At 43.3% G+C, this 22203-nt stretch overlaps 1 protein-coding gene across 2 annotated transcripts in view; it reads right to left on the bottom strand.

Annotated features, from left to right (window-relative positions):
• NELL1 (neural EGFL like 1) overlaps positions 1-22203 on the bottom strand; it is a 746857-nt gene that overhangs the window by 539122 nt on the left and 185532 nt on the right. For both annotated transcript variants that reach the window (XM_031459872.2, XM_031459873.2), the window contains exons 10-11: positions 16973-17046; positions 10118-10217 (exon numbers count right to left, since the gene is read on the bottom strand). In XM_031459872.2, the coding sequence (XP_031315732.2) occupies positions 10118-10217; positions 16973-17046 (174 nt within the window). The remainder of the gene's footprint in view (positions 1-10117; positions 10218-16972; positions 17047-22203) is intronic.

Raw genomic sequence — 22203 nt, forward strand, 5'->3', positions numbered from 1 at the left:
ATCAATAACTGTCACATTTTCTTTCATTATAAAGCTTGACTCAACGTTGAATGCGCATCCTTTGTTACATGTCTACGTTTCTTTTTCTTTCCAGGAGACTGCAACTGTCCTTTCCCTTCCACGTGCATTTGACAGGCTGGAACAAAGCCCCTCAAACACTGTTGATTTTCCAATGCCTATCTCTCTCTCAAGCATGCGCCATGTCTATTCACAATGCAGAGTTAGGTCATCTGTACTTCAGGGGCAATGAAAAGCCCATGGGACAAACCAACCTTAAGGACAAATCCACTTTGGTTGGGTCTGACCACTGTGCCAAAAATATGTTGTTGTTGTTGCTTTTAATTAATGCAGGACTTCATTCAAGCAATATTTATTTAGTGCCCACTTGCCTTTCTGTATGAGTGAATAATCATCCACTCAGTATTTATGGGGTGCCTACTCTGTGGATCACAGCACCATGCAATATCCTGAGGACAATGTCAAGGTGTTTAAGAAATTCCGTGACCACAAAGAAACTAGAAACTCTACATGGAGATAAGTCAAGTACAGAGGTAGTTAAGTAAGATGTGAGCAGTACAAATTATCATAGTTTCAGGGAAGGCGCAATCCCTTCTAGATGATGCAGAACTTGACCTTTGATTCGTCACAGGTAGGAATTTGAGAAGGGGAAAGACACAAATCCTAGTAGGAGGAATGGGACTCCCAACTCTTGAGGAAGAAGGGTAACTTTGGAGAACCTCAAATAACCTGGCACAGAGGTAACAATAATGATTAAGAGTTACTGAGCACGTATCACATGCAAGACACTCAGCGAAGTGTTTCACGTGCATATCCCATTTAATTCTATTAAGAACCCTATGAAACTGGAATTATTATTCCTATTTCACAGGTGTGGCCACTGAAGCTCAGAGAAGTTAGTGCACTCACAGAAGAACAGAGCCAGGACCCAGGTCAGACTGAGGCCAGGGTTCTTAAAAAGCGGTAATTTTGTAAGCATTCTACATCCAAAGGATAAAAAGAGATACCCTCTTTTTGGATGTGTAGATTCAAAAGACTACATTTTGTATGTCTTCTCTTCCCCAACATACACATATATATATATATAGAAGAAATATGTACATATATACACATATATATGTACACATATATACATTCTGCTGGGAAATTCCAAGTACTCTCTAAAAATCCTAACTTTAATCACTCCAACTTCTTTAAGTCGGGGTCTATGTCTGATTCATTTCTTTCGACCAAGAGCTTCCCACACAAGGATAACTGGATAAATGGACGGCTTATAGATGGATGGACAAACGGACAGGCAGAAATATGGGCAGGTAAATTAATGACTGGATAAACAGGTGAATGAATCTACAGTGACATTTAATGCCCCATCTTAACCAACTAGAAGGCAAATGTGACTAGCCTACTAGTCACGATTTTTCTTTAAACGTTTTTACTGAGAGATCATAAAATTCGACTTTGTAAAGACAGAGTTTGATGATTTAAATTTATGCAGTTGTGCAACCATCACCACAATTCAGTTTTAGAACACTTTCATCACCCCAGCTGGTACCGCCATTCTTCAAACTCCATCCCAGCATCGTTGGCTGCCAAGTCATAAATCCTCAATTAATTCTCCACGTTTCAAAATCCTTCTAAAGGTTTTGTCTCTCTTATCTGATGTGTCTGAATAGCATGACATTTAAGATACAGATCCTTTCCCTTCCTGGATATTTGTCTTTAGTTGCTACCTACAGTCTTGTTCTCAAATCTAGCTAGCTAGCTCCTGGTACAATTTTTTCTTCAGCAGCTGGTTATCAACACAGTCTGATGCATGAAACTCCTCAATGTCACCCTCTTTCTTAAATCAATGTCTTTTTTTTCCAGCATTATAAGCCAGGACCAGACTGTAGAATGCATGCGCGTGCACACACACCTGCCCCAACATTCATGTTCTTTTACTTGAATATTTTTAATAAGTGATGCTAGAGTCTCCAGAATTATTCTCATATAATTAGAAGCACAGAGTGGTATCTTTTAACTAGCACTGGCCCAAACACAGAGAACATTTTTATTATAAAAGCTGATGTTTACTGACTTCTTTCAACTAGCCAGGCGCAGGGCTAAGTATGTTACACACCTTATCTAGGTAAGTAAGTGAAACCCTCACAACAACCCTATATATTACTATTATCCTCACTTTACAGGTTAGAAAAATGTAGCTGCAACTAACTTACCCAAGGCGACACAGCCAGGAAGAGGCAGAGTTATGATCCGACTCAAGTTCTTGTTAAGATCACTAAGAAAATTATTATTCTGTGACTTAAATACTTTGGGGCATAGACAACTCCTAATAATTATTCTCTGATGGTGTCTGTGGATCTCAACCCTTGCTATGTCCTATGACAATTCTGAAATAGTCCCATTTAGGACTCAACTGCAGGTTCTGTCAACCTGTTGTTAATAAACATTGAGTCTAGACCAACGCTTGTGCCCAATCATTTCTGGCTTCTGGTTGCAGTCAGAAAAACCCACTCCACTCCACACTGTTATCAACTCTCAAATGAACATCAACTCATTTGCCTTCTTGCCCACCTCTACTCCATTTTTCCCCATAGAAAGATCCTTTTAAAACATAGATTGGATCATGTCACTCTTCCCCTTAAAAATCTTTTAAGAGCTTCCCATTTCACTCACGAAAAATACAAGATCCTTAACTTTCACCTGAGACAACAAGCAGGGCACCCCTCTGCCTCCATCTCTCCCCTCCAACCACATCAGCCCTTCTTTTGATTCCTCTAGCATTCTAATCTTTCCTGACTCAGGGTCTCTGCAAACTGGTTCCACTAATTGGGAACATTTTGACACTTTCCTGCCAGAAAAATTTCTACTCAGTCTTTAAGTTCCAGCTTAAAAACAATCTACTTCGAGAAGGGTTTCTTGTCCCTCAAGTCCGTACCTCCCTATTCATCTTGTTCATAGCAGTTACCACTGTTGCTAATTACGTGTTCATTTCTGTGCTTATTTGTTCCATGTCAATCTCCACATTAGAAGCTCACCTCTTCCAGGGAAAGGCCCCTGAGAGTCTGTTTCCCTTGTTCCAATGGTAATATCCAACACATTATAAACACTCAGTAAATACTTGTTGAGTTAATGACTAAATCCTCACAGTCTTCCAAAACTAGAATTTAAAGGGTGCTTTAAAGATGAATAAACCAAGGCTCAAAGATGTTAACTACCTTCCTTGTGGTTACACAGCTAGTAGGTGATGGGTGAGAGAGAGAGAGAGAGAGAACTCAAATATGATTCTAATAGTCAGTCTCCCTGCATCATTCTACATGACTTACCAGCCATGATTTTAATCATCAAGGGACATTCAAGGAACACCGACCCTGGCTGGAAGAGACCAGTACTCCATCAGTCATTGGCATTTGCTAGTCCATGACATGCCTTCAATCCTTCCAAAGCAACAAATCTTGTTTCTTTCTCCAGGGAACAGTCTATTATTATTTGCTGCTTGGGGACTCAAAGTCAAAAGAGAAATAACTTATCACCCAACAGAACACCATGCATGGATCAGACACCAAGATGAGCGAGACCCACTTGGAGCTTATCTACACTCAAGTGGTGGAAATGAGCAGGTGCTCAAAAGGAGACACATAATCTGCTGAAATGGGATTCCAGCTTGTTCTCCAACCACCGCTTTAATTTTAGCTCGTAGCAGAGATACCATTCCTTCATCTGACAAATATTTAATAAGCCCCTGCCATGTGCCCAGACACTGTGCTAGACAACAGAGATATAACAAAAATGCCACGAACAGCAATAAATATGCCCTCATTCATATAATACTCGAGCAGGGATGGGTATCGTTGAGTATTGGGTTACAAAGAGATACTGTGATGAAGAGGAGCAAGGTGCTTCCCAGAATGCATCACAGACAAGGGTCCTAACACAAGCTATCAAAGAGGAGATTTGAGGGACGAGGGAGGTTGGCTGGATAAAGCACAGGAGTTTCAAACACAGGGAGCAGCCTGTGTTCGTGATGTAATCAAGGAAATTAAAGGAGAAACATAAATGTTGGAATCATACTTTTTCTCCTCTCATTGGGAGCAGTCTAAAATTTGGACTCCACCTAGTGGCCCTGAATCTAGAGTTCTACCGCCAGTGAAAGACCAGTAACACTTGGAAAACTATTTGCTTTCCTTAAATCCATTGTTCTAATCTGCATATAACACTGCCCATCATAATGAAGCCCCCACAGTCGCTCTCCAGATCCCACTCCGTATCCTTTATAATTACAGCAAAGCCATCCACACATTCTGCTTCATCTCTGGCTTCTATAGCCAACGATGGACAAGTATCTTTAAGATTTCCCACTGTGATTTCTGCATAGCAAGGAGTGAACAGGCCACCACCCCTGGGCAGGACTTACTTTCTCTAAGACAAAGTCTGATTCTACGAGGAGTACCATTGCCTGCCCACTATTTCCTGCCCCTCACGTATCCCCCAGTAGGTCAAGAAGGCTATCTTTGAAGTGATGGACAATCTGAAAATGCACTCCAGATTCCTCTACCCTAACTGAAACCCTAGAAAGCCAACACCTCTCATACCACTGCTGTTTGCCCAACCTTGAGTCATAAGTAGCAAAAGTAAACTTCGTACAATATATTCCATGTGCCTCGTTGGTATGAAGACACCTCCACTCATGGGCTGGCTCCATAGGAGGAATATGGCCCAAAGATCCTTGATTGCAACAAGGTACCCTAATGCACTCCACAACCAACACACATACCACAGAAGCCTGGGCCCTGGAGGGGTGAGAACATGCCTTTAGCTCCTGTGGACAGAGGGTTGTGACACCAGGATGGGCCTGTTAAAGACAAAGCTCTGGATTCTCACAGGTTCTGTCCTAGAAAGCAATTGGTTTTCTTCTACAGTAGTCAACATGTAAGAGTCTTCCAGTCCCAGGCGGCCTGGCCTTAGTTTCAGGTCTTCTCTCTGGGGCACCGTGCCTCCTTCCCAAGGCTCACTGGGCCCCAGGGACCCACTGATCCTCTTAGGGACACAGACATCACAGGCTCTCTGAGACTGCTCTCTCCTCCAAATGCCCTCTGTTTCCAACCTCAACAGTTGAGCATAACCCTGTCATTCCAGTGCCCACTGTGGCCCAATGCTGTGGGGGTTTTGATCAGATTCTGTCTATCAATATGCAGAGGACCTGACCCACCTGCAAACCGCCACTTCCTCTACGCAGGCCCTAGCTTACATTCTCGTCAAGTGCCTCTTCTCTAGATCTCTTTCCACCTCATGGAAATCCCCTCCCTCAAATTGTTTCAATTACAAATTCAGCTAAAATGAGGAGGAAGACTAGAAAAGAAGTCATGTGACACCAAGACTCTTCAGGAGGATTTAACTGAAGGGCATAAAATCTTTAACAGTACAAATAACCTCAACGAATTTCACACCAGGCCAGATGAAAAGGCAAGTGAGCATGAATTAAAATTACAGATAAATATATTGGGAACAGATGTTGGAAAGAACTTTTTCCCAACACCGAAAATCTGGAACATGCAGCGAAACCCTCCAAAGTCACTGGCAACACTGGAGATAACAATTAGAGCCAATTCTGAAGGGAATGAAACCCTGAGGGGTGTGTCAAGAATTCAGAAATGGGCCAAATGATTGGTGTGTTGTCCTGGAGGGATCCTGAGAATACAGTCAAGTTGTTTCCCCCCCTTTAACTGCGAGCACCAGCAATTCACAAGCAATCATTTTCTGCTAGGGCTACATTCACGCTTTTATTATTCCTTCCCAGACAGAAGCATCGATGTCACTCTGGTACCCACTCGCCTCTTCTCCACCCTCATGACCTCATACTTAAGCAGACAAGCTCCTGGCTAAAGCCATTACCTCGAGGTAATGATGAGGGTAAACAAATTTCATGCTGCAGGCACAAACTGTCCAGAGGCATCAGCGAATGACTGCAGCAGTGATCAGGATTGTTCTGGCTGGTGCTGCTGGTGACTGAGACCTTGGACCCCAGCAATTGCACAGCGGCCGCTCCCTGCCAGCGCACATCACCTTGATTCTCCCTGCGTGTGTTCCCCCGAACTCCCGCAGATCCATCCCTAGGACATCCTGGCTGCCCCTGAAGCCCTGAAGATTTAGCCACTTATTTTCATTTTTCTCTGAAGTGTAGAGAAATTAGTTACAGCATTTGTCACGATCCAGGATCTGAAGAGGCAAGGTGTCCAAGCACCTTGTCTGGGTATCAGTTCTGTTGATACTACCAACACCGGAAGTCAGTCAGAGACTGTTATTCTTAACTCAAAGGTCTTAGGTTTAATTCCCACAAAGAGAGAAACTCAGTGTAAAGCTATAGTCTGCACCTCCCTCCTTGACCAGAAGTGTTGCAGGGCGGGGGAGGGGAAGTGTGACAATATCACCTTATAAAACAAAGGGCATGACTCAGAAAAAAATCAGTTTCATAACCAAGCCAACACGTTATGTCTTGAGAAAACAAGTTGTAACTCCGTAAAATGGGTCTCAACACTATTTCATCTATGAAACAGATAGAGCCTATCAGCTGGTAAAGGAAATAATTTCATTCAGTCATTGACGGGAAAGCGACAGGACTCCTCGATGTGGTGGGAACATATCCCCATCCCTCCCTCATCCCCTGTATTTAGAAGGTCGAGTCATAAAATGTGATCATTAAAAACAAACGTTATTTTTTTTTTAAAAGTTGGAGAGCTTGATGGATATGATACAATCAACTGATGGGGTCAGAAAGCTTTTAAAAGCACCCTCTGTTCCTTCTCAAATTCCAGTCTAAACCTGATGAAAATAAACCTTGAAAAACTGCAGTTCCCCTGGCAGGCATGAGAATGGCCCTGACATAGATTTCTAAGGAATCAAACTTTCATGGGGTGGTTTCCCTCAGTCTAATGACCTGACATTCCCAGTGAGACAGAGAGAGACGACAGGTATGCTAATTGAAGCGCCTTCGGTGCAGGAACTCAAAGAGGTTACAGCCACTTCCGTTTCTGTAATCAGTAATATCAGGGTGGCAGAAACCATACAGCTGCAATCACACTGCTGTGCTCACCCCTGAAATACGCATTTCAGGTCATCGGAGTCCCACCTCTCTGCCTGCCGATCAGGAGACAATCTCAATCCACAAAGCAAATGGTACAAGCCTTTTCCTATGCAGGATAAAAATTACCACACATAGAAATGGAGGGTTTCTCACCTTTCCATTACTTTCTGTTTTTGAGAGGGGAAAAGGGGAGGAGGGAGGAGCGCTGAATAATATGCCTTGTAAGAGGCTCACCAGGTTTTCCTAGTCTTTTCAGAATAGAAATCGTTCAAACCCCTTCCTCCTCTGGCAAGACTCCACTCAAAACATGAACACAGAGGAAAAGGTAAAAGACAAATAGAAGTCAAAGGGGAAAAACACTTCCCACAATATTGCGAGAGACTCTGAGGCTACTTCCAAGGATGCTCTTGGGAAATAAATTAGAATTAAGAGGTAGAACAAAATTCATGGAGAACATAGGTCGAGACAATGGACCTTTGAGCTCATCTAGATGGATCTTTTTTGTTAATTTTCATATACATTTTACATTTGCAGGAAAAATAGAATACCCCACTTCCCAGATAAATATATTTTTCATTTTCTGATTGCCCGACGTGCAGAGCAAGCCCCAGTATGTGGCCAAGTGGACTGAATGTTCTGGGCTCCTCTCCGCTATGGGTCAACAGAAAAGGAGTAAATGATGCTGAAAAGGGCTTTAGTCCAAAATAATGCTTTCTTCATTCCAGGGTCTGAATTCTGAGAATAGGAGTAAATAGGAGAAACCTAAGCGAATCCATATACCCAAATGCTTTCACTCAACCCACTCCTGGGAAAAGGGGCTCCCACTCTGTCTTTTCTGAAGACATGCTCTGATTCCTGTCAAAATGTAGACTTGTCAAGGGACGTTAAAAACTCCCTGATTTGCAAATATTAACTACTATATATAAAATAGATAAAAATAAATTTCTTCTGTATAGGGAACTATATTCAATATCTTACAGTAACTTATAATAAAAAAGAATATGAAAATGAATATATGTATGTATATGCATGACTGAAACATTATGCTATACACCAGAAATTGACACATTGTAACTAACTATACCTCAATTTAAAAAAAAGGATTAAAATAAAAAACAAAAAACTTGCCTTACTCAAGTGCAGGCACAGACACACACCCTTGGGGAAAAACAAAACCATCAGCTGCCAAATAAAAGAGCTGGTAGTTTCCTGGCTGAGAAGGGAGGCAGGTAAGAGGAAGAAGAAAGTCTTCAATTGGACAGACTGGGCCTAGCTATGATCTCATCTGTGAAGTCTTACTCCCACCTCCTACTTTTCCCTCAAAGCTGACTCAGCTTTGGTAAAAAGCCACCAGGTTGCTAGCAATGGCAGCCCTGAATGAGTCAACTTTTCAATGAGACGTCGCATTGCTCAGCATCTTCCTTGGTATAAAGAAAAAAAAGTGCCTGTATTCTGGAGAAATGCTAGCAGCAGCAGTGGCACCTGGTCTGTTGTAAATTGGGTCAAAGCAATGAAAATCCTCCTGAATTTGTGGGATAATCAATGATCCTGCCCTAATGAAACCATAAATCAGAAAAGATTTACATAAACTGAGTCCCACTTGGCACCTCAACAAATAGCCAGTGATGAATTTTGCATTAAATCGTAAGACCTACCTAACAACCCCATCAGTTACCAATAAAAGGCATCCCTCTGAAATTTCCGTCAATCTCCAGTCTTTCTAAAGCATCCCAGCTGCAAATATACTTGTAGCCATGAGAGCAGATATATCAGGGAAGATACTCAGATGGCATGTCACAAATTATAACAGTGATTCGTGGCAGGCAACATAGTAGTTCTCCCAGGAAATTTACCAAAACATAGCTCTCTTATGACTAAACACAAAGAGAAATCCCAGCCTAAGCTGAAAACACCCCATGATCAAATGTATGCTTTCATGTATCAGAAGGTACTCAAGGAGGGGTTAGCAAATTACGAGCTGCCACCTGTTTCTCTAAATGAAATTTTACTGAAACACAGCCACTAATTTATCAATTTACCTATTGCCAATGCTGCTCGTGCAATACAACAGCAAAGGTGTGTAGTTGCAACAGAAACCTTCTGGCCCCCAAAAGTCTAGCACGTTTACTTTATGGCCCTTTGTATCTGCCAACCCTGCTGCTAGACAAAAGATAGAAAAAAGTAAAACATGACATTACCTGAGCTCAACCTCCATACTTCTGGGATTTTAACTCTAGAAGCTTCCAGGGTAAACCAAAAAGGATCTAACTCATGGGGTATTTTGAGAACATGGAGAAGACTGTGACGGGCAGAGGTTCAAAATAATAGCTATGAGTTTAACTGGATTTATCGTGTAAGATTTTGAATAAATTTTAGGTTCTCCTAATCTGTTTAATTCTGCCTGGGTGAGAAGTTACAGAGTGGACGTGATGTGTGATCTGGAGGATTTGAAGAAATAATAAACTTAGAAGAGAGGGGAATTCCGGGAAGAGGAAGCAAAATAATTTCTGCCCAAGAATGAATTACCAGTCAGGTGTTACTTACTTGAAACTTTTTCCTTGCAGGAAGTTTAAAAAAAAAAATTGTATCTAAAGGATTCACTATGTGTCATCCTCTGTCAGATTTGGGAACTGACCCATGGAATGGCTGAAAAAATGTTTCCCAATCCCACTCATTAGAAAAATATAGTAATAATGATAACGCTTACTGTAATAACCATTACTGCAGAAACCATCATTACCATTAGTATAGGAACCATTGTCTACTGAGTATTTATCATATGCTAAACAAGCATGATGCTCGATATTTACGCATTATCCCATTTAATCCTCACAGCAGTCCAACGGGACAGACAGGATTTTTATCCCCTTTTTACAACTGATAAGCCCATTACTGAGACAGGTACATAGGATACACATTTCTAAGTAGCAGAGTTTTGGACCCATGTTATTATCATCACACTATTCATTAAATCTTCATGCCCCCAGCCCCCAAAGCCCCATTGCCAAGCCCCCTTACCTCTGCAGACACTACAGCACTGATTCTCTGGGAGAATGTGATCCTTTTCCGAGCAGTTCAAAGGAGGGCACGCTTCTGTAATTTTTACTAAAACTCCACCCTGCAAGCCAAATAATCAGGAAACAAACAAACAAACAGAAGTTCATATTTTTAGTTGATGATCCAAATGTATAATCCAAATGCTCATTGTTAACAGCCTGCAATGATAACAACCTACAATAATTAATAGCACTCCCAGGAATGCCACACTAATGACAAAGCTGCAAATTAAATTGACGAGACTCCGGGAAGAGAAGGCCAATTTCCCTTTCTACATCAAAAGAGCCTCAATTCAACAAATGGTTTTGAGTATCTTCTGTGTAGCAGAATGTCACTGACAGTGTGGAGCCGGTAAATTTTTTAACAACTGACTGCTGGATGGGGGAAACCCTAGTTTCAGCATTTTCTGATTTCTTTGCCTAAATACCCTGACATTTCGAATTACCAACATGATATCACTGACCACAGAGTTGGGAAGTTATGTTCAATGATCTCTCATGAGCTTTGATGAGACAGTTTCAGCACTGCCCTGCATTACAAGCACCGTGAAACCAAAGATAAATAAGACACCTTTCTTGCCCTTGACGAACACACAGTTCGGGGAGGGGGGGCCTCAAGCTAGAAACTGTAATACAATACAGTAAGTCCTTAAAAAGTGCTCTAATAACAGTACGATAATGTGCTATGGGAGAAAAATTATCAAGATGCTATATTTGAAGGAACTAAATAATGGAATACTTTAAGGACAGAATTTCCTGGCAGAGGAAACAGACAAGAATCAAAGTGTACAGGTACTGACGAACGGAAAGAGGGTTAGTTAGATGAGCACTAGATTTTCCGTAGAAATAAATAAAATCACTTACAATAAAAATGTAAATAAATCTTCAGCAGTTGATCTTTCTGACCTCACTTTGCCAAGGTCCTCTTTGCTGACATTACTAGCATCTATATTTAGTTTCACTCTGCATTTTTGAAATCAGTTCGTTAATTATTATAAAAAGAGTTTGAGAGTCTACTTTTATCTAAAGTATTAAGTTTTTCTCTCTGATTCTTAAGAGGATGGTTAAGTCAACTGAGAAGCAAGCATCCCCTGTAACACCCAAAGGTAATTCTCCACACAGATGGGAGAAGAGGATGGTGCAGGGCAGCCAGGAGGGATTGGGGAGATTCTGAGTTTCGCCATCTCCAAGAGATGCTGTCATCCCAGTGGCCCCAGAGTGTCCTGGCTTGGCAGGAACTCTCATATCAGACACGTCCATTCTTAAATATGAGCATAAGCCTAACTTTAAATGTCAAATATAAATGTAATTTCCAGCTACTCATCATTTGGGTTATTTGCCCCCTGGCTTCCTCCCTTTTCTCATGAATTTCAGCCCAGTCAGCCTAGCCTCTAGAATTCCTTGTGGTTGTCTTTTGTTGTCCTTTGCTTTTCATTTCTCCATCTGTCCCCAGGCCTCGATATCTCTTGCTTTTCTCCTGTCTTAAAACTGGCCTTAAGAGTCTGAGAAGTGATCCTGCTATTATTCATCCTCTGTCCCCTTTTTGGCTACATCCCCTTCTCACCCTTCAGGCCAGGCCCCTCAGATGGCACTGAGCCTCTAGAGCCAGCACCAGGCTAAGGTCAGTATGCTCATCAGTGGTACCTAACCAACTGTCACAGACCAACTGTTAATAACCTTACTGTCAGTAACATAAGCTAAGTGCAAAGGAAAACACAATGCTTAACATTCACCATTGTTGCTTCTGCTTCTGTCCTTCAATATTAGTATGTTTATTCATTATCTATGGCCCCCTTGCATAAACAAGAGTGCCAGACACCACTGGACCCCTTTTATCAGTTCGATGTGCCCGTCCTCCAGCTTCGAATGCCTTTCTGCTAACGGCTCACCCCTTCACCCTCAGAGGGTCCCTTGGGACACTGCAGCCACTTCATCCATGCACAGTCAGAAGTAACATACAAGTTCCACATCCCTGACCCCCACTGCCTGACGCCAGTGACTGACAAGCACAGAAAGTTCTTTACCTCAAGAGGAGACTCCAGAACCTGGAGGATCACTGGGGGATCAGGGCACCTCTGGCCTTTCCCCTAGAAGTGCACTTTCGCTGAGCTTCCTGTACCCACTGCAGCCCGCGTCCCCCCCTCCCCCGACTCTTACTGCTTTCTCCCGGGAGCACTACCTTAATAAACCTCTTGTACTAAAATCCTTAGCTTAGGGTCTGCTTCTGGGAGAATCTAAACTAAGATGATAAGATAAACTCCACTCTTGCTGTCAAAAACATTAAACTCTTCAAGGAGATTATCTCTAGGTGAGATTCTGGGGTGATTTCCTTTTTCCTCCTTATAATTCCTTCCTTTCTCTATATTCCAAATTTTATATCTTGAATATATATTTGCTTTTGTAGGAAAGAGGACAATATTAAAAATGCTACAGAATTTTTTTAAAATAATTACTCATGAAAAGTTCTCTTTTTTATATAAAAAGACTGCTTTGACTGCTGATTAAATCGGTCAACAATTCCAATCAACCTTTAACGTATTTAATGAGCACGATCGTAATTCCAAATGTTCAAATAGAGACAAACCCTTCTGCATGAATTTGGAAATAATATGAACTGTGATTACAGTAACGTAAGTACCACCAAATCAATTCAGTCCAGCTACATAATTTGGCACAAAGCTTTTTTAACTTTATTTTGAAAACTCTCTCTAATAAGAAGTATCTGATGATTAACATTTTAAAATCCTTCTGATTATGGTCTGTTATTCTATGATCTCTGGATCTCTGCACTGGTGGAAACATGCAATTCTTCTGTTCTTTCTCATTTAGAGTGGCTGTCACCATGTCAGCGATCAAATAGAAACACTCTGAAGTTCTGTACTAATCACTGTGCTTCAACCTGAATTTCTAACAACATGTAAAACTCACATCTGTAAGTTTAAAAAAAATGTTGCTAGCCTAAAAAAAATGTTACAGGGCAGCAAAACTGTACAAAACAGACCACGACTGCTAGAGAGTTTATTCTTCTTGATTTTTTAAAAAACAGTCTGTTAACTTCTGGAAACACTTGGTAAAAATATTTAAAGCAAGAGTTTGTTTCTTTTCTAACTGGTGTTGCTGAAGCTTGAAAATGATTCCAGGAAAGTGACACACATGGACTGCCAGGCAGCCTTTCATCAACTAGGGATCTGCATTTGAACCACAGAACACAAGAAATTACCTGAGTAACCATTTGCTCAGTTCTCCCAAGGACAGCACTTACGCAGCCCCGTTTTAGATCTCAGAGAGAAGTTAACCCACCACACACAACAGGTGCCTCAGGGCATCAGGGCTTAAACCTTGAGAAAGGACACCCAAGAGAGACCAAGGCCCTCCCATCCTACACCCGGCACCCTCTCTCCCTGCTGACAACATCCATTCAGCGTGTCCCAAAGCTCTTCTATGGCTTTTTATAAATGCTACCCTTTATCAAGGAAATCAAAGAGCCACAGCCTGACCAAACTGGTGTTCTCAGATAGACGAAAAGTGATCATTCAGTCCTTCTGAATCTACCCTTATGAGAACTATTTCTAAGTAAGTCTAACCATCAGGAGTGGCAGTAGAGAGACTGAGAGAGGCACCTGTAGATCAGACCTCACAGATTCAGATCCCAATTAGCCCCCTTATTAGCTATGTGACTTTGATCTTCTGTGCCTCAATTTCCTCATCTATAAAATGGGGATGATGGTAATAGTACCTCCTTCATAGGGTTATTATGAGGTTTATATTAAATAATGTTTAAAATGTTTTAAATAGCATCAAGAAAATACCACATGCTCAAGAAATGTTAAATACTATTGCCAGTGACCCTTCTCTCTGTACACAAAGTAATAATTTAGTAAGTAACTGTGGAAAGACAATAAATGAATTTAATGACTTTTTAAGAGAGGCTGAAATCACTCACATACCTTATATACACACACACACACATATATATAGGTATATATATACCTATATACACACACATGCACATACCACATATGCAAAGAGAGTTCCCCGTCTGCCCCAATTTCTTCCTAAATTGTAAAAATACAGCAAAACAAAAACAGTTCAAGATGAACCAAAGCAGGCAGAGCACCTAAAATGCACCAGTAACCATGTTAAGTGCATTTCCAATACACTGGCATGTAAATCCACACCCATACCTTCTGGGAGTCTCACACAGTGTCTGCCCTGACCCTTTCTGATGGTAAGAGAGATCGAGTCACAATCGTGAGCCTTGCCAGAGTCACCCACTACTTTCACTCAACATGTTAAGAGGGTTGCGAATTGTGAGTGAAAGATACAGGGTGGAAACTGGGATCATCAGCAGAGTGGGTAAAACTGCCTTTAGTCATCCCAACTTCCTTTGAGGGGGAAGAAAAAAGCAAGAGTTTTAGAATCCAAATCGTATTCCCTCCCTTAGAAGTGAAAGGGCTGACAGAACGGGACATCTGTCTTACGTTCACGGAGGGCACGTATGGTCATGTGGGGCAATTCTGAGCTGCTTACATCTGTTGAGGGCTTACTTTGTGCCAGCCAAGTCCTTCACATGCTTCATCTCACTCAACTCACCCAACATCTGCATGTGGAAATGTGCCAGGGGCCACCCCAGCAGCTCCCCCACTCCCAGGTCTGGAAGCTTCCTTTGTTGATCGAGAGATCTTGGAACCCTCGCTGTCACACCATCCCTGTCTCTGCCACAGAGTAAGGAGCCCCTATCCACAGCACCCACTGACACAGAAGGACCACCACACCTGCATACCCATCAAGCTGTCTGGACCCATGGAATCTCTGACATTCCCAGTGGCAGCCAAGAAAGAGGGACTGGGAAATACAAGATGGAAGTTCAAGGGACTTTAACCCCTGGGGTAGATTCTCACCAATGAGCGGGAACAGGAAAGAGCCTTCCCTCTACCGAAGCTGTTCATAAAGAACTGAATTCAAGCCCCTTGAGAGCTTCTGCAGGTCTCTAAATGCCTCATTCTCTTCAACCTTTAAAATGCATTTCCTTTTTTTTTCCCAAGGATGTGATGAGAAGAAAATGAAATGTTGTAGGTACAAGCATTTGGAAATATGGTCTATTCTGAGACACAGTGGGTCCAGCCAGACTCCCTAGAGATGCCCCACAGAACCAGCTGTGTTTTCTATTTACAGTAGCCAAGACACGGAAGCAACCTAAATGTCCATCAACAGGTGACTGGATAAAGATGTAATACATACACACATGTGCGCGCGCGCGTGCAGTGGAATACTACTCAGCCACAAAAAAAGAATGAAATAATGCCATTTGCAGCAACATGGATGGGCCTAGAGATTATCATACTATGTAAATTCAGTCAAACAGAGAAAGACAAAAATATCATATGATATCACTTATTTGTAGAATCTAAAAATATGACACAAATGAACTAATTTACAAAACAGTGACAGAATCATAGACATAGAAAACAAATTTATGGTTACCAAAGGGAAAAGAGTAGGGAAGAGGGATAAATCAGCAGTTTGAGATTAGCAGATACAAACTACTATATATAAAATAGCTAAATAACAAGGTCTTACTGTATAGCACAGGGAACCATATTCAATAGATTATAATAACTTATAATAAAAAAGAATATGAAAAAGTGTATAACTGAACCACTATGATGCACACCAGAAACTAACAACACTGTAAATCAAATATACTTCAATCAAGAAAAAAAAAAAAAAGTTGTGCTTTGCTGTGGGGCTGTGGCTGCTCTGGAAGGTACCACCTGCTCTGAAAGGTATTTGCACTCCCTCCTTTCCTCCCTTCCCTGTCTCTCACTCTGGCATTCCTAAGACACACCTCACCCAAATAACTGCTCGTCTAGTTCCCACACTTCATCTGGCACTTTGTTCAAATAGTACCTCCCCAGAGAGGCCTTCCCAGACCACCCACCCCCACTGCCAACCTGCTCTGCATTTTGGATAGTATTTGGCATCATCGTTGACCCTTGAACAAATAATGCAGGGGTTAGGGCACCAACCCTCCACACAGTCTAAAATCCACACGTAATTTATAGTCAACCCCTTGTATCTGTGATTCCTCTGTATCCACGGTTCTCCACCCAAGCACCCAACCGACTGCAGACAGGGTAGCACTGCAGTCCTTACTACCAAAAAATTTCATGTATAAGGTGACCTGCACAGTTCAAACCTGCACTGTTCAAGGGTCAGCTGTATCTTGTGAATTTATTTACATCTTGCTGTCTGTCTCCCCACCATACTGCAAGTTCTATAAAGACAGGGACCTTGTTTTGTCCACTGTTTTGTACCCAGAGTCTAGTACAATGCTGGTAAGTAGCAGTTGCCCAATGGATGTTTTTTGAATCGTTACTGAATGAGCTCTATGGTTCTATACATCTTATTTCAAGAAATACATGGGAGGGGGCAGGCAGGAGATAGAGGCATTTTCTAACATTATACCAGACACTTGGGAGTAGAGATGGCACTACCCATAACTAACAGCACAGACTAATTGTCCCAACACCCAGTCAAAACCTTCTCTGAAGGACATGTGACAACCTCCCTGGCTCATGGTAGCTGCCAGCTCCCTTGCCTTATTAGCCTTCCCAAAGGCTACCTGTCCAAAGTTGACCACTAGATAACCACACAATGACAGTGGCCACGGACTCCCCCCATCCTGAACTCCAGCCCACCAGAGAGTCCTTCGCCTCAGGGACCCACTCAGGCCAGCAGGCTCCATTCCGGAACCCCACCTAAAGCCCACATATCCTTCCCCACAAGTAACAGGGAGCACAAGATTGACACTTACTCGGCATTCCCGACAGCTCCTGGTTAAAATCCGCTGGCCTTCTGCAAGGACTTTCCCTCCATAGATACATTTTGCTGTAATAAAACAGAAAAACTGGTCAGACAGCCATGCTATGCAACATAATGACCTCAGAGGTGCCATCCAACTCCAACAGATTTCACAAAACATAGATTCTCTGACTAAACAATACAGATCTCTTTGTATGTCTAGAGTAAGCTATGAGAACAGTTTGGGGATAACTGTTCAACCCGCCATCAGACCATCACCTTGGTTATGTTTGCCACAGGCCCATCACACCAGGGATGTACAACTATCTCAACGTTGCAGTTGCTCAAGGAACTAGAGAATGAATTGATGTGGTCAGACGTTAAAACAAGGAAGAAGTGGTTGTCATCACCACCACAGCAGTAGCTTTGATTCAGACCCTTCAGCCATAAAATGAGTATCTGGGTGAGAGGGGACTCCATTCATCAGGACCTCAGCCACAACGCAGAAGGATGACATATTTGTTCTCTTGTGATCATAGCAAGTGCAAGTCTTTAGCTTATCTGTTCCCGGGAAGCCAAGAGACAACTGAGAAAAACAAGCCAGTGAAGATGCTTTATTAATGCAGTATAGAGATTGCCTTTGGAAAGGTTAGCTTAAAAGGCTAACAGGGAGGCACAGAGTAGAGACAGGCCCTGTAGAAAAGTTAACAGAAGCATAAACGAAGCTCCCACCACTCACCTTGATTCCACTGGAACTCAATCCTTGATTCAACTTGCTGACCCACTTTTTTAGCAAGTACAGAGTATGTTCATTTGTTACCCACACCTGCCACCCATACCCCACCACCTGGAGGCCTTCTAACTTCGCCCTCTTACTCAACCCTGTGTCCAGTCAAATCCCAGCAATGCTCTCTCAAGTTTCTCAAGGCAACCCACTTTTCTCCATCCCCACCAACTTCCTCAGACGCTCTCTTCACTCAGGCCATCAACATCCCCCCCTCCGTTTAATAGACCACAGGTTCCTCACTTGTCTCCCACGTTCTGGTCTCAGTCTTATCCAGTCCTTCCCCAGACAATAGTCAGACACATTTTCCTAAGTGCAGATATGAGGCACTGCTTTAAAATCACTATGGGTAGCTACTGCCCTCAGAATATAGTCCAAATTCCTTAATTACACACACAAAGCCACCCCTGCGGCTCCACCTTCTCTCTCAAGCTTCACAGCTCACCTGTTCCTAAGCGTTCACTCTCCCTCCCAAACGTCCACACCTTCTCTTAGACACCAGCCATGCTCTCTTCTGCTTCCGGGGTTTGCATACCCTGTTCTCTTCCCCAGGAACACTCGGGCTCATCCACCTTCTCCCGTAAGCCTCCATCCTATTGACCACCCAGCAGTTTCAACTCAGGCCTGACCTCCCAGGAAGTTGTTCTAGACCTCTAACACTGGTGGACTCTTGGAGCTTCTGTTGTACTCTGGACCTGGCCCTGACAGAGCACACATCACATATCGCGTATCACACATCTCAGTAGCTCACCTCACTGCACACCTCCCCTGCTCACCGTAACCTCCATGAGGTTGGGGACTGTATCTACTCGTAATTTTATCTCCAGCCCCAAGCTCAGTGCCTCTCTGGGCATATTATTAGTAATAAATAATTTTAAAATTAATGAGCCTCTTTGGTAGCAAGAACCCATCAAATTTCCTGATTCTCAGATGAGTTCTTTCTTCTCTGCAGTGCAATTTCAAACGTTAGAAGCAGATACCAAGGTTTTTAGAACAAAACCATCAACAAAGTAGAGAATCAATACAGTTTTCTAGAGAGCCCCCTTCCTCCCTTCATTTTAAATAAAATTACCCCGATCATCTTTCATGACTCAACGTTCTAGATATACCAGTTGACTCTGACTCCTTGGCCCTAATGATGATGTGGATTCCCCAGTTTGCTTGCAATGGGGAGACCACACCTCCAAGGTCCCAAAATTCACGTCTGATAAACTCCCACGTTCCCAAACACAGCTGCTGCCAACTTGGCAAGATGGCTGCCTCCAGAGTGGCAGGCCTGCTAAATACACTGCTGTCAGATCTGCCATCTGCTCCTTGGCCCAGGCTGGGAAGCAAAGACATCAACTTTCCTTCTGCCTTTTGCACCTTGCTACCCCGACAATGGCATGATCACACTTGCTGCCCTGTCTGAAGACATTCACCTGCCTCCTCCCTCCCTCCGACAGACACCCATCCCAGCACTCCTGTCCAGAGACAGGAATGTCTCACTGTTTGCATTCACGTCACACAGGGGGACACATCCACCCCTCAAGTCCACCGATTTCGTCTGAAAATTAAATGTCCCCTGAACTTCACAACCTCCCATAGCAGGGTGCTTTAGGGGCTGCAAATGACGTCAACATTGTGCCCCATGCCTCAGTCATTTGCAGCTTTGGCGCCGACGCAGGAGTGTATGACGATGGTATCAAGTATCACCGCTGGGGGCCTCAGGAGTTTCCCCTGCTGTCTCACCCTCAGCCGACTTCTCTGACGGTGCCCCTCCTTCCCTGCCACTGCCCTCCGTATGTCCAACATCAGTCCTCATTATGCAACCTCTTGATCTACAGCCAGAAGGCTTATTTTTGACGTCGGAGGAAATTCAAGCATAAGGTGAGTCAGGCTGCGGTGCCTGGGGCTGGGGCATGTGGGACTCCATTCCAGCAAGCTTTCAGCATGAGTAGAAATGTAAATGGATACCTGAAGCCCTGCGTGCCACACTGGGGACATGCAAACTAGACTGTTTCACAGTGTCCGACCATGAAATTGAAACCCGGCACCAACAGACATTTCTCCGCGATGTCAGAAACACATGTAGGGGGGATTTACAGCAACAGTTATGCAGTTGTATCTTTTTGCACCCCCAGACACCTAGCCCTTCAAATCCAAACCTGAGTACTCTAGCACAACAAATGGACACTTTTGCCATCTGGGGACACACTATATAAACAACTGTCAGGCACAACTTGGCACCCCCGTCAGATGCGGACATGAGGTTGCTCTGACTTTATTTAGGTATTTGTACCCTGCACACACTCCAGCCGTTCCTTGATACTCAGCGGCTTAGAATATCAAAATTGACTCTATTACACTTTAAAGGAGAGGGGCAGATCAGAAAGGCTGAACACTCAAGGATCCATCCCCCTTCAGTGAGCTCATTCACAGACCTGGCTTCAGATACCACCCCGCTGAGCAAGACATCCATATCAAACTGGTTCTCCCTCTGGTGTCTCCAACTCTCTGATGCCAAACAGAATGCATCACTCCTCAAACCACTTCTTGCACTTGCCCTATTTCTGTTAATCGCGCTACGTGTCTCCCACGAGCTCTTGTTCAAAATATGCCAACTACTCCCTTACACACGTTCTATTCCTGATTCATCTGTCTCACGCACAAAAAAAAAAAAAAACCAACTGCTTATGGAGTACCTCCCACGCACCAGGTCTTTTGGCCACCACTCACTTCCATCCCTTCCTTTCCATCTCCCCAGGCAGTGTCTGCTTGTGAACCTCATCACCTCCACCTGCAGTACACGTGAATCCCATATCCAGTCCCCTGCCTCCAGCTATTCCAATGCAATGGCTTTTGTCAAAGCATTTCTTTGATTACACCACAACCCTACTTTAAAATCTTGCTTTTGACTCCCCAAACCAACACTGTGTTTACTTCCATGATTTTGCAATGTGCAATTCCCTTTGGCAGGTGTGTTCTTACCTACCTTGTTCACACAGCAAACTCCTATTCACTTGTCAACATCCTACTTGGCTGTTCCTTCCCCTGTGAAGTTTTCCTAACACATTCACACCCAACTTTCTCCCTTCTCTACGCTACTTTTGCATCTTACACAGCATGCATGTTGCACACTATTTTGTTGTAACGAGACAGTGCATACACCTCCCTGGACAGCAGAGGGTAGAGAAGACAGCTTAAGAGCATTAGCTCTGGAGCCAGACCACTTGGGTTTTATTTTGGCTCCACCAAGGCTGAGAGACCTTGGACGTGTCAGTTCTCCTGTCTGAGCTTCACCTCCTCATTATAAAATGGTGATAATACTGGGGCCTATAGCTCTGGGTTGTTGGAAGAATTACATGAATAAATACACATAAACGGGCTTAATACAGTGTCTGACATAGAATGAATGATCCACATGTACCCACTGTTGTACTCAGAGGTCAGAACATTGTTGAGAGAGGAACTTCAGTAAGGATACTGAATGAATTCAGTGGAATATTGTCCACCCCCAACCCATCTTTGCAGCTTATTCCTACTTCTCACTTACAGAAACTATCCGTTAGCATCAAACAGACCATCTTCCTCTCCCTCTGCCACCTCTTTTCCTTCACAAATGCTGTTCGGCTTCGCTGAAGAGTCCCTCTCCACCCCCTTCCTCTCACATCTCTGACAGCTCCCAAATCTATCACCCAAAAGAACACAGATCCCAGGATGCCACTCTCTGGAGACTCTGATTTAATAGGTCAAAGAAGGGCCCTGGGACTCTCTAGTTCCAGAAGTTTACCAGGTGATTCTAATGTGTAGCTAGGTGTGTTCAATGCCTTGAACAAAGCAAACACCCAAGAAATGTTTGAGAAATGAAACTCCTACACTACCTCCTGGACGGCCATGCCCACAGCTAAGGAATCTAGAAGGCTCTCGCATTTTCTCTGATGCCTCCCAGACAGAGGAACAGCCTGTCTCAGGACCTGCTATCTCCACTATAAAAATGGCCTTGCTCTTGGAGATGGCTTGAGTATTTGGGCCTTTTGATCGAAACAGAAGGACAAAGTCCTCCTGTCAGGCAATGAATTGAGACATGAACACTCAAGCCAAGTTCCTTCCTACTTCCAAACGGATGCCGCCATCTGTAAGTGCTGCGGTTCCTGAGGCCGCGGCCAGTGCGCGAATACTTGGTAAGCGAGCAAAGCTTTTATGCCAGATCAATACCTTTTCTCAGAGTCCCTAGAACACTGCCCCATCCAAACCCAGACAGCGGCTGAGGAAATTTTATTGAATAGGAACAACCAAAGGAAATACTTTTCATCCTTTATCTGATGTGAAGATACCGAAAAACTTCTAGAAATTCTACCAACTAGTGTTAGAACTCTGCTTTAACAATCCTCATCCTCCCCCTCTCCTCCAACCCACTGCTCAACCTGCCACAGTCAGCACGAAGTATTTAGCTGGGATCCACTTCCTCCAGGGAGTTC

Source organism: Camelus dromedarius, chromosome 12 (genome assembly GCF_036321535.1).
Source record: "Camelus dromedarius isolate mCamDro1 chromosome 12, mCamDro1.pat, whole genome shotgun sequence".
Classification (NCBI taxonomy): Eukaryota; Metazoa; Chordata; class Mammalia; order Artiodactyla; family Camelidae; genus Camelus; species Camelus dromedarius.